General features: G+C 38.0%; 1 protein-coding gene across 1 annotated transcript in view; it reads right to left on the bottom strand.

The window, feature by feature from the left end:
• Positions 1 to 13,962, bottom strand: part of CD200R1 (CD200 receptor 1) — a 38,023-nt gene extending 24,061 nt beyond the window's left edge. Inside the window, exon 1 of the mRNA XM_081137986.1 lies at positions 13,768 to 13,962. Within this exon, the coding sequence (XP_080994112.1) occupies positions 13,768 to 13,834 (67 nt within the window). The 5' untranslated portion in view covers positions 13,835 to 13,962. The remainder of the gene's footprint in view (positions 1 to 13,767) is intronic.
• Positions 13,963 to 15,314: the final 1,352 nt, after the last annotated feature.

Here is a 15,314-nt window from a genome sequence, read left to right as displayed (position 1 = left end):
AGACACCCCTATGGAGCAGGATTTACTTCAGTGGAGCTTTGGTGTTCACCAAGTGCGCCCCTTGAGTGTCACTCATGGATGTGGTAGGGTTGTAATCCAGCGTGATTGAGTCTGACCACCAGATGCACTGTCTCTGGGGCCTCTGGCAAGGTGCAAAGTCAGCCTCTGCCAGTGCCTTGCCCAGGGCCACCCAGCAAACTTTAGTTAGCTGCTCCTTGTGCTGGGCTTGGCGGTGTCCAGGAGAGGCCAAGCTATGAGCCAATGCAGCTGCCGCTAGTGCCAGGCCTGGGGCCCCTTATCAAGCCGTATGGGGCAAGCTGCTGCTTGTTTGAGAGATTTTAGGAAAGTCCTAAGCATGAGGCTTGAGAGGCCACTTGCATAGAAAAGCCACTGGAAATGGCCTGGATGAGCTGCAGGTGGGGAGGGCGGGGCCTCCGGGAACCACGGGGCGGGGCCAAAGGTGGGAGTCAGGTGCTGGCGGCTCAAATATGGCGCCTGCCTGCCAGCTGTGTGCGGGGAGGACTGGATGAAGGAGCCATGGCCTCTGCCAGCCCTTCTGTCTGGGAGGAAGTTGCCCCTCCAGCTCTCACCCTAACTTCAGGCAGGTTAGTTCCCCCCCGAGTGTCCCAGGTCCTTTCAGGCTGCTGCCCGGCGCTGGGCTCAGAGGGAGCGTCCGAGTGAGTCTGTGCCGGGCCCTTTAAGAGGAGCTGCTGGGGCTCCCGCAGCCTCCGCGACCCTCAGGGACAGTCCCCGCTGGTTTCACAGCCCGGAGTTGTGGGGACGTCTCTTCCGGGCCCTGGAGCCCTGGTCTGGGGGCCTGCTGTGGGGCTGGGACCCCTCACTCCTCCGGGAAACCCCCACTGCCGAGATTCCCTCCTGGGTTTCAACCGCAGCACCAGGTGTGGGCCGGTGGCCCCAACGCCGCGATTCAGCCCCGATCCGCCCTCGTCTCCGCCCCTGCTGCCGGTCTTGATGCTCCTTCAGGTCCCTGGTTGTGGGGCTTCTGTGCAGCCAGATCTCAGGAGGCTCTGAGGGATGGTGGTTCTGTATTTTAGTTGTGATTTTGATGTGGTTGAGGGAGGCGGCGGGTGCAGCTGTTACCTCGTCGCCATCTTGTTTCCTCACATTTGATCTTTTTCTCTGCTAAAGCTCTCTGAAAACTAATGCATTAATTTAATGATAAACACTGGAAGTAAGGGAGATGTTTTGTTTCTGCTTTAGATGATGATCAGTCTCTCACTAGTAGTTTTCATTCATATGGCACTTGAGTGAAGATCCATCACATATATTAGAGAATTATGTCATGTTTGTTATTTCTGAGCCAGAATTTTCCTAGAGGAAAAGACTACTTTGCAAACATCTGAAATTCTAGGTTAAAAATTATTTATATTAATGAATTATAACTACAAACTTAAACATGGATAAATTTCAAACATAATACTGAATAAATAAAAGCAGTGATAAAGTAATATACACAATATGATTTCATTTATGCACAATATGAAAAAAGTCAAAACAAATTTTATTATTAGGGACTGCATACACACATGGTAAAATATAAAGAAAAACAGGGGCCTGGTCATGGCTCAGCGGTTGAGCGTCGACCTGGGATCCAGGCGATCAGGGTTCGATTCCCGGTCAGGGCACATGCCTGGGTTGCGGGCTCGATCAATGACTCTCTCATCATTGATGTTTCTCTCTCTCTCTCCCTCTCCTTTCCTCTCTCTGAAATCAATAAAGATGTATTTTAAAAAAAAAGAATGAGGACAAGTGGCATATAGTATGCTCTCAATAAATATTTTTAAAAAAAGAAAAGAAAAACAGGGAATAATTATCCCCCAAAGAGAATGACTGTCCCAGAAGATAATGGTTACCTTAGACCAAAGGTTGAGGGTATAATTGGGGAAGAAAGGACAAGAGTTTATTTATTTATTTATTTATTTATTTATTTATTTATTTATTTTTAAATATATCTTTATTGATTTCAGAGAGAGGAAGGAAGAGGGAGAGAGGGAGATAGAAACATCGATGAGAGTCATCATTGATCGGCTGCCTCCTGCATGCCCCTGACTGGGCATCGAGCCTCCAACCCGGGCATGTGTCCTGACCAGGAATCAAACTTTGATCTCCTGGATCCTAAGTTGATGCTCAACCACTGAGCCACACCTGGCCAGGCAATAGTTTATTTTTTAATGTACATAGATATTCACTGTATAATTATTCTTTGAAACATATAAATATCATACACTCTTTAATATATCTTATGTTAATATTAAAAAGTTCAGATAAAAAGTACAAAGAAACACATGAAGTACAATTAATACTTTTTAAATATAACAGTGTGAACAATTGATCCTGGTGTCACAGCATGTATTTCGTGTTCTTACACTTTAACTTATGAAAGTGATTTATATTTTGAAATACATTAATTTAGTAGCAGACAACACCTAACTAGGTGTTCCGTAAACCAAATATTGGTTGGAAACTGAAGTTTCAGCAGAGACAAAAATAGAAAAAACTCCAACATTTATAGAGTAAGAAAATTGACATTTGGCTCGTCTGTTTATTATCTCTGTAATCTTGCATAGATTACTTTCAGAACCTCAGTTGCTTCATCTACACATATAGAAATTCAGTATCTGATAAAAGCGATCATTCAAATTCATAAAGGGAAGGAAGGACGATCATTTATATCTTTGATAGATGGTATTAGGAAAATTAGCTAGCCATTTGGAAAAAAATAAAATAAAACCAGATTCATTTCTCACATTAAAATAAAATGAATCAAGGATTTAAGTATAAGTAAATGAGTAAATAAGTACTGGAAAATATGTACATAATTTTTTTTATGTTAAATACTAGATAAGGTGATAACATTTCTGGTTGGTCTGGGACTGAGGGGTTTCTTGAGACACAGGACCAGGAAAGTCCCTGGAAACCTGGAACGGTTGTTGTTTTAAGTGAAGAAACCTTTGCAACCCTGATACAAAACATAGAAACTATAAAGTAAAATATTGAGAAATTTGACTGTACAAAGAATTTCAAACTTTTGTAGGGCAAAAAAATATATAAAAGCCTAAAGTAATGTTGACAAGCAAAACTTTGTGGAATATTCACAATAGGTTTGATAAACAAAAGGCTGCTTTCCTCTAAAAAGTATACAGAAAACATATAAATCAACTTTTAAAAAGAGGTGGACAGCCTAATTGAAAAAAATGGGCAAAAGATATGAAAAGCTGACAAAAGATTAGACTAATATACGTTGAAGTATGACTTAGCTAGTATCTATAATCACACTCTTCAGCTACAACCTCGAGAGAGAAATAAAACACCCAGCTAGTTTATAAAAATGTTTAAGAACAGTAGCCCGGCCAGGTGTGGCTCAGAGGTTGAGCGTCAACCTAGGATCCAGGCAATCGGGGTTCAATTCCCGGTCAGGGCACATGCCTGGGTTGCAGGCTTGATCAATGACTCTCTCATTGATGTTTCTCTCTCTCTCTCTCCCTCTCCTTTCCTCTCTCTGAAATCAATAAAGATATAAAAAAAATTTTTTTAATTAAAAAAAGAAAGAAAAGTAACAAGTTCTAAAACATAAGAATTCAATAATGAACAGCGGATGAATCAATAGAAATCAAAATTAATTATGATAAATAATAGATTTGATCTTAGTTTCCAAAGCAGTATAAGTCTGTATCAGTTGGTTAGGACACAGTGTTAATAAAAACCATATTGCTAGGCCTAATTTTTTTTCCTGAGAATAATCACAAAGTCTGTATCAGTTTGTTAGGACACAGAGCTAATAAAAGCCATATCGTTGGGCTAGATTTTTTTGTTTTTTGTTTTCTGGTGGGTTTTTCTTTCTTTCTTTCTTTTTTTCTTTGAGACAGACTTTTTTGTACAAATGTTAACAAGGGTCAGGTGTTTAATGGATAGATGGTGAATATATATGCATATCAAATATGCAAAGATATATGTACTAGGATATTAATTCCAACAGAGGTTTTCATTCCAAAAAACTGTAAACAACCAAAAAAATCTGTAGGGGCTAATTAAATATTATGAAATAATATCTATGAAAGTGCTTTGAAAACCACAAAATGATAATTAAGGTACCATTTTTTGAATATTTGTAAAATTAAGACACAGTGCTAAGTGCTTTATATACATCATTTAACCCAATCCTCACAGCAACCCTAGACAATAAGTCAAGGCTTTAGGGTAAAATCTCCCAATTTAAAAATACTAGCAATTAATTCAAATTTTTTAAAATATTACATGAGCCAACTAAAAGTGTCTGCAAGCCAGATCTAGCCCATGGGCTGCCAAATTGCACTCTCTGATGTGGAAATTAGAGACAAAACAAAAACCAGAGTCTTGAAAACATTTAAAATTATGAATCTTTTGGAGGAAATGGAGTTAGCAAAAATGATGAAAAAACATAGAAATCATGAAAGGATGAAAAACGTAAATGCAGGTCCTTAAACCAGGGAAAGAGGAAATTTTAGGGCAGGAATAATAATGTAATAAAAGTCTTAAAGGTCAAAAGGCTTTATGATTTGCTAACAAGAAGGTGGTCAGAGACCTTTGGGAGCTGTAAGAGTGGTTTCGTACAGAGGAAGGAGCAGAACCAGATTGCAAGGAGCCAAGCAAAAGCATTGTCAACAAATGTAGATGTGTTCTTTCAGAATTTTGACCTAGAAAGTATTGGAATATGAGACAATGGCTTCTTCCTTTCATGTCAAACCTGAAAGAGGTGGAACAAAGCTAGAACTATGAAGACTAAGAGGGTATTTGAGAATAAAGAACACAGCGTATTTGCAGGTAGAAAGAGGGTGAGCTCAGTTACAAGAATGAAGGAAGTTAACTGGTAAAGCAGGACCCTGGGGGTTCTGGGAGAAGATGAGACAAAAGCCAAGTGGGCGTTTGATTTTAAAAAGACTGATACTCAGTCACTGAGAGAGGAAACAGTGGTCACAGACACAACAGACATTTTGAAGTTCAGGTTGACAAACATTTTCTAAATATCACGTAGCTGTGCAGAGCTTTGGGAATGGTAGGGTGAATGAGGCAAGGTCTCTGCCCTAAGAAACCTCATCATCTTAGGTGTTAAAGATGCATACATTGGATGATGGATAGATCAGAAGGTGAGAAGCCAAGTGCTGAGTGTAAGGAACAACAGGGACAGATTGGGTGATAAAGGCCTAGGACAGTGTTAACCATGGCTCCCATTTCAAATCACCTGCAAAGATGCCCAGACTCTATACTCTGAAAAGTTCCAATTAAATAAGCTTGAGCTGGCACCACAGTATAATATTTTAGGCTCTACGGGCAACTCTGTCTGTCAACCTGCTTAAAATTACCGATTTAAAACAACCCCTGGGGAAGGAGTCAGTAAAGGATAAGAAAGATTTTCTGGAGAATAAAAATAACTAGATTTTATTATTTTGAATCTACCAATATTTAGTATTTGGATATGTTTTCAAAAATGTGTCAGTATTACAAAATGCATCATATAATTAGATATTCTTATATTATGTAATAGATAAACCTTTGGGGAAAGATAGAAAGAAATCACTAAACAATTTAAAGCTACATATGTATAACCCAGTTTAGAAAAATACCTTTACAGAATCACTGAATGTTCTCAAATGATACTCTTTGAACCCACTCAGGTTTCCCCTATGTTGATAGGGGGGAAATTAGATGCTGCCTCCTCCTTTTAGCTATCTTTGATCCTTTCTTTGCTGCCAGACTTCTAGAATGAATGCCCTGTGCCCACGGCCTCAATTTTCCTCCCACCCACCTTCTCCTTGATACCAGCAATCTTGTGGTTCCCAAACCCTTCCATTCAAACCACAATTTTGAAGGGGTATAGTCAAATTTTCAGTCTTTCTTCAGTGCTTGTTCCTGGATTCGTTGCCACATTCTGATGCTATTAATCACCCTCCTCTCCTCAAACCCCTTCCTTCACGACCACCACTAGGCTGTCCATCTCCCTGTTTGTCTTCTTCTCTGCAAGCCTGCCTGTTTCCTCGGGCAGTGGTGTAGTATTCCCCAAAGGCTCGCCTGCTCTTCTTTCTCTTTATGCCTTCTTTCATTATTCTTCCCCAGCCCCAGAGCTTCAACTGGGCCTCTACACAGTTGATTTCTCCTTGTTTTACCACTTCAGTCACATTTTAACTCCCTCTGTCCTTCATACGGGCTGTTTGACATGTCTGGAATACTCATCTCCCCAACTCTTTTTGCTAGCTGTTTTCTGTTCATCTTCATCTTAAACATCACTTCCACAGGGAAGTCTTCCTTAGCACTCAGAGCACATTAGATATGCCAATTACACATTTCTATGTCACCTCCTATTTCTCTTTACACAATATGTATGATTTAATTATTTGCAATGGTTTATTATGTAGCTTTCCTAGCAGATTCTAAGCTCCATGAGAGCAGGATCTATGTCTGTTTTGTTCAAGTATCCCTAGCATGAAGCACAGTGTCTGTCACATGACAGACACCCCCTTACTTATTGACTAACAGAACAACTGACCCATATTTAGCTTTGACTTGTTTTTCCTAAACAAGAATATCAACTCTTTTTTTTTTAATATATCTTTATTGATTTCAGAGAGAGGAAGGGAGAGGGAGAGAGAGATAGAAACATCAATGATGAGAGAGTCGTCATTGTTCAGATTCCTCCTGCACGCCCCTGACTGGGGATCCAGCCCACACCCGGGCATGTGCCCTGACCAGGTATCGAACCATGATCTCCTGGATCCTAAGTCGATGCTCAACCACTGAGCCAAGCCCAGCCAGGCGAATCTCAACTCTTTAGCTGCTATTTCTTTCCATTCCAATGCCTGCTGTCATTTCAAGTGCATCACATCTAAAAATCATAGATTTTCCCACATATACTTGTCACATCTCTTTTCCCTGCTATTTTTTGGTGCTATGAAGGAGCTTCAAGCTCAGCTAATCCACTAAAAGATTCAGTGATATCTTTAATAATTCCTTGAACACTCCTGGGTTTTATTTGTCCATGTATAAAATGATAGGATTAATTTAAAAGTTTCTAAATTCCTTCTTTTATGAAAGCTCTATACTTCTCAATAGTTTCATACATTTCCTTCACTTCACAAATGAAGATATTACTGTCTAAAGAGATTAAGCAATTTCTTAAAGATGGCACAATTATATCTCATGACATACCTTTGAAGCCAACAAAAATATATGTAAGAATCTAGAAATTGGGGGAAAGAGGAGTGATATTTTTATCAAGGAAGTGAAAAACACCAAAACATTCAATGCATAGATGAAATTTAAAAAGCAAAAAGGCATTTAATAATATAATACATTCAATCTCAATGTCCAAAGACAATATAACCAGACAAATCGATGTCAGTTAGTAAAGGCACAATGATATTAAAAATACATGGATTTGAAGTTCTACTTCCTTTATAGCAAAATAAGCTCCCACATATAACAACTATAAGTTCTGGACAAAATATGAAAACAACTATCTGAAGCCAGATAGTGGAAAAAGAGTGGAAAAAGCAAGAAGATTCTTGAGGAATGTCAATCCTTGGAAGAAGGAAGTGGTTCATGGCTGAGGGTGTGGGTTCCCATTTTTTTCCATTTTTACCACTTTTAGTCCTGGGGAAAGCTGCCATTGGAATCACACTGGGCAGCTGAAGCTCTAATAGAAAACTCACAGTTTTCTGAAGAATAAGAGAACAAATTTGGCGGCAACCTTTGTCTCTGGAAATTGAGAGGCAGAGAGAAAAAGAGTTCCAAATTCTGTGTGTAAAATCCACCAGCACCTCTCTGGCTGACTCTAAGCCACACATGGTAGGGCACACCTGACGCCAACTAGCTAAAGGTAAAAGCACTGAGATTTAAGACATTGTCCAAGAGGAAGACTTCACCATTTGAGTCCAACCAAGTTAAATGTTTTCAGGATGGGGGGGATCAACAAAGCAATAAAACGAAATCCAGAGTTTCTATGATGCAGTATTCACTACCCAAATAAAATTGCTCAATATACAGAGAACTAATGAAATGTGGCTCATTCTTGGAAGAAAAAACATTAAAGGGAAACCAAACTTAAGGTGGCCCAGATGTTGGAATTATCAGACGAGGACCTTAAATCAGATATACTACACTCAGTGATGTAAAGGAAAATATGCTCACAATGAATGAAAACAGAAAAATAAAAACAGAGAAAAATAAACTAGTTAAAAAATAAATGAAAATTCTAAAATTGAAAATACAATATCTAAAATAAATTATTCCTTGAATGGGCCTGACAGGTGAGTGGAGATGAGACAGGAAATTGTTGGAAAAGTTAAAATAATATCAATAGAAATTATCCAATCTGAATAAAACAGAGAAAAAAGAGATTTAAAAAACATAATAGCCACAGGGAACAGTGATGAAGTAGCAAAAGTTCTTTGAGCATATGTATAATTTGAGTTCTAGAGGAACAAGAGAGAAGAAGTTGGCAGAAAATTTATTTGAAGCAATAGTGATTGAAAATTTTGCAAAATTTGCTGAAAAGCATAAATTTACAGATTCAAGAATCTCAGTAATCCCCAAGCAGGGCAAATATGAAAATAATCATACATAGACACATAATATGTACTAAAAACAACAATAAAGGGAAAATCTTGAAAGCAGCCAGAGAAAATGACAGATTGTATTCAGAGAAACAATAATTTGAGTGTCTGCTGACTTCTCATCAGAAATGGTGAAAGAACATTTTTAAGGTGCTAAAAAATAAAAGGCAACCCAGAATTCTAAATCCAGCAAAAATATGCTTCAAGAATTAGGCATATTTAGATAAAAGGAAACTAAAAGAATTCCCCACCAGCAGGCCTACACTACTAATAATGATAAAATAAATTATTTAGGCTGAAGGGAAATAATACCAGACAAACTCAAAAATTCAGGAAGGAATGAAGAGCATGGAAATAGCAGCTATGGTGGACATAGTGTATTCACTCAGAATCTCCTTCAAAGAATGACTTTTTGCTGTTACTACTAGAAGCACTATCGGCAGACAGCCGGCACTTCTCAGCATCTTCAGAGATCAACTCAACGATTTTGCCCAAAGTCAGGCCCTTCTCAGGGTATCCCACATTCAATGACTGACTGAGATAAAGATATAAAGGTCCAGCCACATTGATTTAATGGAGGGCCTTTCTAAGACCTTTCTAACTCCACAGCTCCCCATGGGAATCAGATAAGGTTGTCAAGGGTTGAAATTGCAAATGGACTTCACCCTCTGCAAACTTGCCCTTCCTTCCAGGTGTTTCTTCCACTGTCCTTCCTAATAAACATTCTCTACTCAAAACTCTATCTCAAAGTTTGATTCCTGGAGAGCCTGCAACAGCATCAACAACTCAAAGGAACAGATATTTTTAAAGAAAATGGTTTGCTTCTAAGACCTTTCAGTCTAGTTTCTGGTACTTTTCTATACTGCTTTCCATAAACACAAATAGGATTTTGTTCTTAAGATTGTTCCTAGGTTTTTTTGGATGGACAAGGCATATAAACGCCAGCTAAAAAAATGTCAAAATTGTTTGCTCAGTGTTCATGCATGAACAATGTTGTTTCTTCCTGGAAATAATTAACTGGTTGTGACTATTACATGAGTTTTGTTACAACATCCAAAGCTATTTCATAACCACAGATCATCTCCCTAACCCTAATCAGAAGTTATCAAATGTGTGTCAGTGGTAACACACACTGGGAAAGTGTGTCAGTGGTTACTGAATTTTAGTCACTGTGCAGTTTGATTTTTCAGATAAAACATAAAACCAAACGACACTGAGTTATTTCATTAACTAGCACCATTGACTGAAATACTCATGATGTTATCGGGAGGCTACTGTAAAACTGTCTCATCTCCTTATTTCTATTCTCAACCTATCAGCATCCTTATATCTAACTTCTCATCTTACTCCTCAATTTCAAAAGACTTTTCCTCTTCTTATTTAAGGTTAAAAATTCCCTTCCCTCCTCTTCTCAGATCTTGCTCTCTGTTCATTGAGAAAAAGAGATAATTTTCACTCTTATGACCCAAATACAAAAGTATCTAATGCCTATTCTACCATTTTTATCTCTCTATGAGGACTCTCTTTGTGGAATCCTCCACTCCATGGCTGCTTCACAAATCCTAGATTTTGCTGTATTTCCAGGTACCTATAGGAATTTTCCTCCTGGTTCTCCTCCCTCCCTGTAGTGAATTTAACATCTTCCCCTGCAAAGAAACTTCCCTTCTCGGCCACCAATGTCTCACAGCAGAATCATAGGACTTTCTAAAATGGAAACTCAAGGGTAGGAGCTCTTAACTACTGCTGCAAAGTAAATCTTTTACCAAGTGCCACTCCCACTGAAGGGGACACTGCTGCCACATCATTCTCTAAAAATACTGCTTTATTATATTATTTTTCTGTTCACAAAACAACAGACGGTGCCTCAATGCTTATGCACAGTATCCAAGTTCCTCTGTTTAGTTATTGAGGACCCCTGAAATTCAGCCTTATTTCCTGTGATCATATAACACACAATCTCCATTCCATCAGACCAAAGTTCTTTCTCTTCCCAAACCACCTTGCTTTTGTTCATGCTGCACATCTGCTCCTTCTTATTTGTATCTCTACCTTTCCACATCGATCCAAGCCTATCATTCAAGGCCCAGGTCAAGACCCATCTCCTCTATAAAGTCTTTGGCAACTCCATCCCACTGTAATTTCTCAACTCTATCCGACTATAATTTCTCAACTCCATCTCACTGTAATTTCTCCCATCTTTGGATTTTTACATGATTCATAGACAATTTCAAGACTGACTGATTTAAAATGTTCTCTTGCCCTGGCTGGATAGCTCACTTGGTTAAAACAGAGTCCCCATATGCCAAGGTTGTGGGTTTGAGCCCCAGCCTGGGCACATACAAGAATCAACCAATAAGTGCATAAATAAGTGGGACAACAAATTGATATTTCTTTCTCTCTCTCCTTTTGTCTTTCTCTAAAAATCAATAAATTTAAAAAAGTAATAATAATAAATAAAACATTCTCTTAAATTGTTATCTTACCTTGATTTCCCTAATTTAGTTTGCTTATAACTTTTAAGCACTATTCACAGACATGCACACACCCTTCATACACATTCAGTGTTCTTAACAATGACTTTGGTTAATTCATTAATTGCTTAAGCATGGATGTTCAGAGAAAACACACCTAAAATTACTGTAAAATGTTTTGCAACTATCACAAACCAGGAAAGGAAGCTAGGACTGAAACTACAGAGGACAAACCCCTTCTTTTTTACAACTTCTTTTTTATTAAGTAGGATATGATTTCACAATTGCTTTTAATCTTTTATTCCATCTTTTGCAAACCTGCTGAAGCTACTAAACAGCCGGCTTGATTTTATCTCTTCTTGTTACTGCCTGCCCCCTAGTGGAACATAATGATAAGTAGTCAAAATAAGCCCAAGGAAGAAAAAAAGGAGAGAATTCCTTTTCAATAATTCACACATAATCTCATCATCAGTGACGTTTATAAAACGTAGAATCATACTGATTGGAATAGCAAACTATAATTTGAACACAAAAAGGAACTAGAAGACAACCGGCTAATATAAGGAGGAAGAAGCGGTGTGGGGTATAGGGAACACAAAGAAAGGAGACCAGACACAGAGTTCTGATTTTGGACCACTTAAGATGTTTTTAAATCTTTCCCCTGAGGTATTGTCTGAATAAACTTTGTCTACCAACTACCACATATCTTGAATTTATAAACAAATGGGTAAAGATAAAAGTAAATAGATTTTTTTAATGCTATCTTTTACATTAAAGTCACTAGCTCCCTTGCTCCTTTGTAAATTTACCTTGTATATTGAAGTGAGTTTTTTACCTTTGGAAGTATTAATAAGTGAAGAAGTATGAGTAATAAAGACAAATTAATGCCCCAAGTGGCTTGCTTCTCATTATTCTAAATTATTTCATGGTGAATTTATCATGTGAAATCACTGCACGTAATTTGCTTTCCTGCGTCTTGATTCTAAACATTTTGATAACTTTATAATTATGTAAGCACAGACTCAGATATTTGATATATGCAGTATCCCTAGTTGTGTTTAGAAATCATTTTAAAATTCAACCCTTTAAACCACTGAAATTCAAAATTATCAATTATGTTTTAATCTTTGCAGGGGGATGAAATATTTATTTAATGTATAGTTGACATACAATATTATATTGTATGTCAATATTAGTTTCAGGTGTACAACATAGTGATTTGGCATTTATGTATCTTACAATGTGTTCACCACACCAAATGTAGTAACCATCTGTCATCGTGCAAAGTCATGACACTATTATAGACTATGTTATGTTAATCTTGATTTTTTTTCTTCACCCAAGTCATAGTGCAGCTTGACATAAATGGCTTCCCTGCCAAGTTGGGTCTTGAATGGTTTTCTTTACACGTTTTCTCCAATAAGATCTCAACTATTAAAAGATTCAGATCACTGGATTTTTTTATGAGTAAATATTTCACTAAGTTTATAATCAATATTAGCTTACCTTTTTTTTTTCAGTGGTGCTATAAATAGCGGTGCTCTTTATAATGTGAAAAGTAGAGTGGCTAAATATTGAGGAACATTGCCCATCCGAATGTTTACAGTTGCTTACAGACGCTTACAGTTGCACCCAGGTATGACTCTGCCATACACTGTTAGTGTGGGACAAATCATTTCACCTCTCTAAGCCTCAGTTTCTATCTTTGTAAAACGGAGAAATGTCTTTTGTGCCTGTTTCGCTGAGTTGCTTTGCAAATCAAAGGAGAAAAAGCATGTGAAAATTCTGCACAGAAAGGTACAGTAATACAGTATGGTTATTTCGTGTGTGCTCACCAGGAAGATTATCACGTGAAAAACAGATTTTTTTTTTTTTCTGGAAGATAGGCAATATTTTTAAGTCATTCATACGAGAGAGAAAAAACACCTCTTCTTCTTTCAATGATCAAATTATAAAATTTAAAACCAACTACACTGTTTCCTTGCCACTGCTCCCATTTACTAAAAGTGAAACCTGAAAACTCCCTCCCACATCAACTCCTACCAACCCTCTATAGTGAAACCAGGACACCCCCACAGTAGTCCCAAGTCCTCTACAACACCTACAGGAACCTAGACATTGAAGAGTGTGTTCTCTAGTTCAGAAAGTGTCTTTTACAACCTACACATCTTAAAACTAAATACAGACATACATCATAGATGCACCACCAAACTCTGAGTATATTATATTTTAAAAAGCACCTGGTCATAGAAAGTGATAAAAAGCAATAAACTTTCCTAATTTATACTGTTGACAATATGGACCTAAATAGATTAGGACTATTATTTTAAAATTTTTTTAAAGGGAAGAGAAGATAAAGAGAACCCAGATGACTTGGATTGCTACTAGAAATTATTTAATGTATTCAGCCTGGTTCAAAAAAGGGAGAGGGGGAAATAAGGAAGTGGGCAGCGAGGCAAATCACAGAGATGAGTATACTGTAGCAGGATACAAAATTTTAAAAGTACAACAAAGAGGAAAATAAGAATTATAAAGTGAAACAAATCTGGGAGCAACCCCATCCCCATATCTGTGACTGTATTTATCTTGTATTGCTCCATAAGAAAGGCAAAGAAAGCTCAGGAAAATCTGAGACCAGCTTTCTCACTAGTCATTCTCCTGTCACTCTTCCAAAGACAATTCAAACTTACCAGCCACTAAGAAGACAGTCAACATCAGTAGTAGCCGTAGGTCAGAAGTTCCCCAAGAGCAGGGCATTTCTGTGCTCTTACTTTCCGCCCTTCACTCAGTCAGGTATAAAAGGAGCTGCAGACATGGTGGGGCTCTCTCTGCTCGACTTCGGGCTGGATCCTCTTAGCCCATCAGCAGCGGGACACTCATTTCCTCCTGGCCCCTTCCTTCAACTCTATGTGTTTTTGACTGATTAGTAACTTGGAACAGAAGACACTCTTCTCTGGAACTTGACCCAGCAATAGATTTCCTGTATGAAGCATTGAAGCAAAGACGGAGGAAGCAGATTGATTGAGTTGTCTTTCAGCTCATTGGTTCTCCTCTCACTTCTGCTGTACGCAGATAAACTTTACAGTAAAGCATGGAACGTGCCTAAGATAAATGGGTTTGTCTAAGCTTGGATTAAAAAGCAAACCAGAATATTTGTCTATTTTTGGCCCATCTCTTTAAACTTCCCAGGCATGATAATTTATGGAGGCTCCTCCAGATTGGAGAGGTGGACAGCCTCAGTAACAAAGTTTGTAATAAAATATTTTCCTTGAAAATTCTTGCATGAAATTATTGTCTATAATACTTACAACTCTAGATGTATCATAGGTGTATTGCTTTCCTATCCCTACTGTAACAAATTACCACAAGCTGAGTGACTTAAAACAACACAAATGAATCTTATAGTTTTAGAGGTTAGAAGTTCACAATGGATCTTATGAGACTAAAATCAAAGTGTGGGCAAGGCTATATTCTTTCTGGACATGTGGACAGAATCTATTCACTGACTTTTCCAGCTGCTAGAGATTACCAGCATTCCTTGGCTTGTAGCTGCAACATTCCCATCCCCTGTTCCGATGTCACATTCTCTGATTGTAACCCTCCTACTTCCCTCTTATAAAGACCCTTGTAATTATATTGCACCAACCAGATAATCCAGAATAATCTTCCTATCTCAAAATCTTTAACTTAATCACATCTACAAATTTCCTTTTCCCATGTAAATTTACCTATTTACAAGTTTCAGAGGTTAGGTCATAGACTCTTGGTGGGGGGAAGGGGGAGTATTATTTTATCACAATTTCATACTTATTTCCATTCACTTCACTTTTGAAGAGCTGGACTGATCATTTGAACCAAATCACAAATAAACACCCATCTTCAGTTGTCACAGAGCTGTAATTGAGAATTACAAAAAACAAAACTAACAACAAAAAACCTCTGCCTTAATGTTTGGGATTTAAACATTTAGATTATGTTTGAGAGGAAAGCAATTCTTTATGTGTTAAGAATTTTCTACCCCAAGGCAGAACTCTCCAGGAAGGGGAAGAAAGCATTGCAAACAGGAAAAGACTAAACAACATGCATTTTTTTTCTTTTTAAGTTAACAGTTTCATCTTTCCTGTTGCCAAACAGTAAACTGTATATATTCTCCCCCTCCTCTTCTCTAGCTTCCCTTTCAGTGGGTCAATTTGGTTAACACAGTGAAATCAGGTGCTTGAGGGCACGGAATACTTGA

This window comes from Miniopterus schreibersii (genome assembly GCF_964146895.1).
Source record: "Miniopterus schreibersii genome assembly, chromosome: 5".
NCBI classification, from domain to species: domain Eukaryota; kingdom Metazoa; phylum Chordata; class Mammalia; order Chiroptera; family Miniopteridae; genus Miniopterus; species Miniopterus schreibersii.
This window is presented reverse-complemented; position numbering and strand designations above follow the sequence as displayed.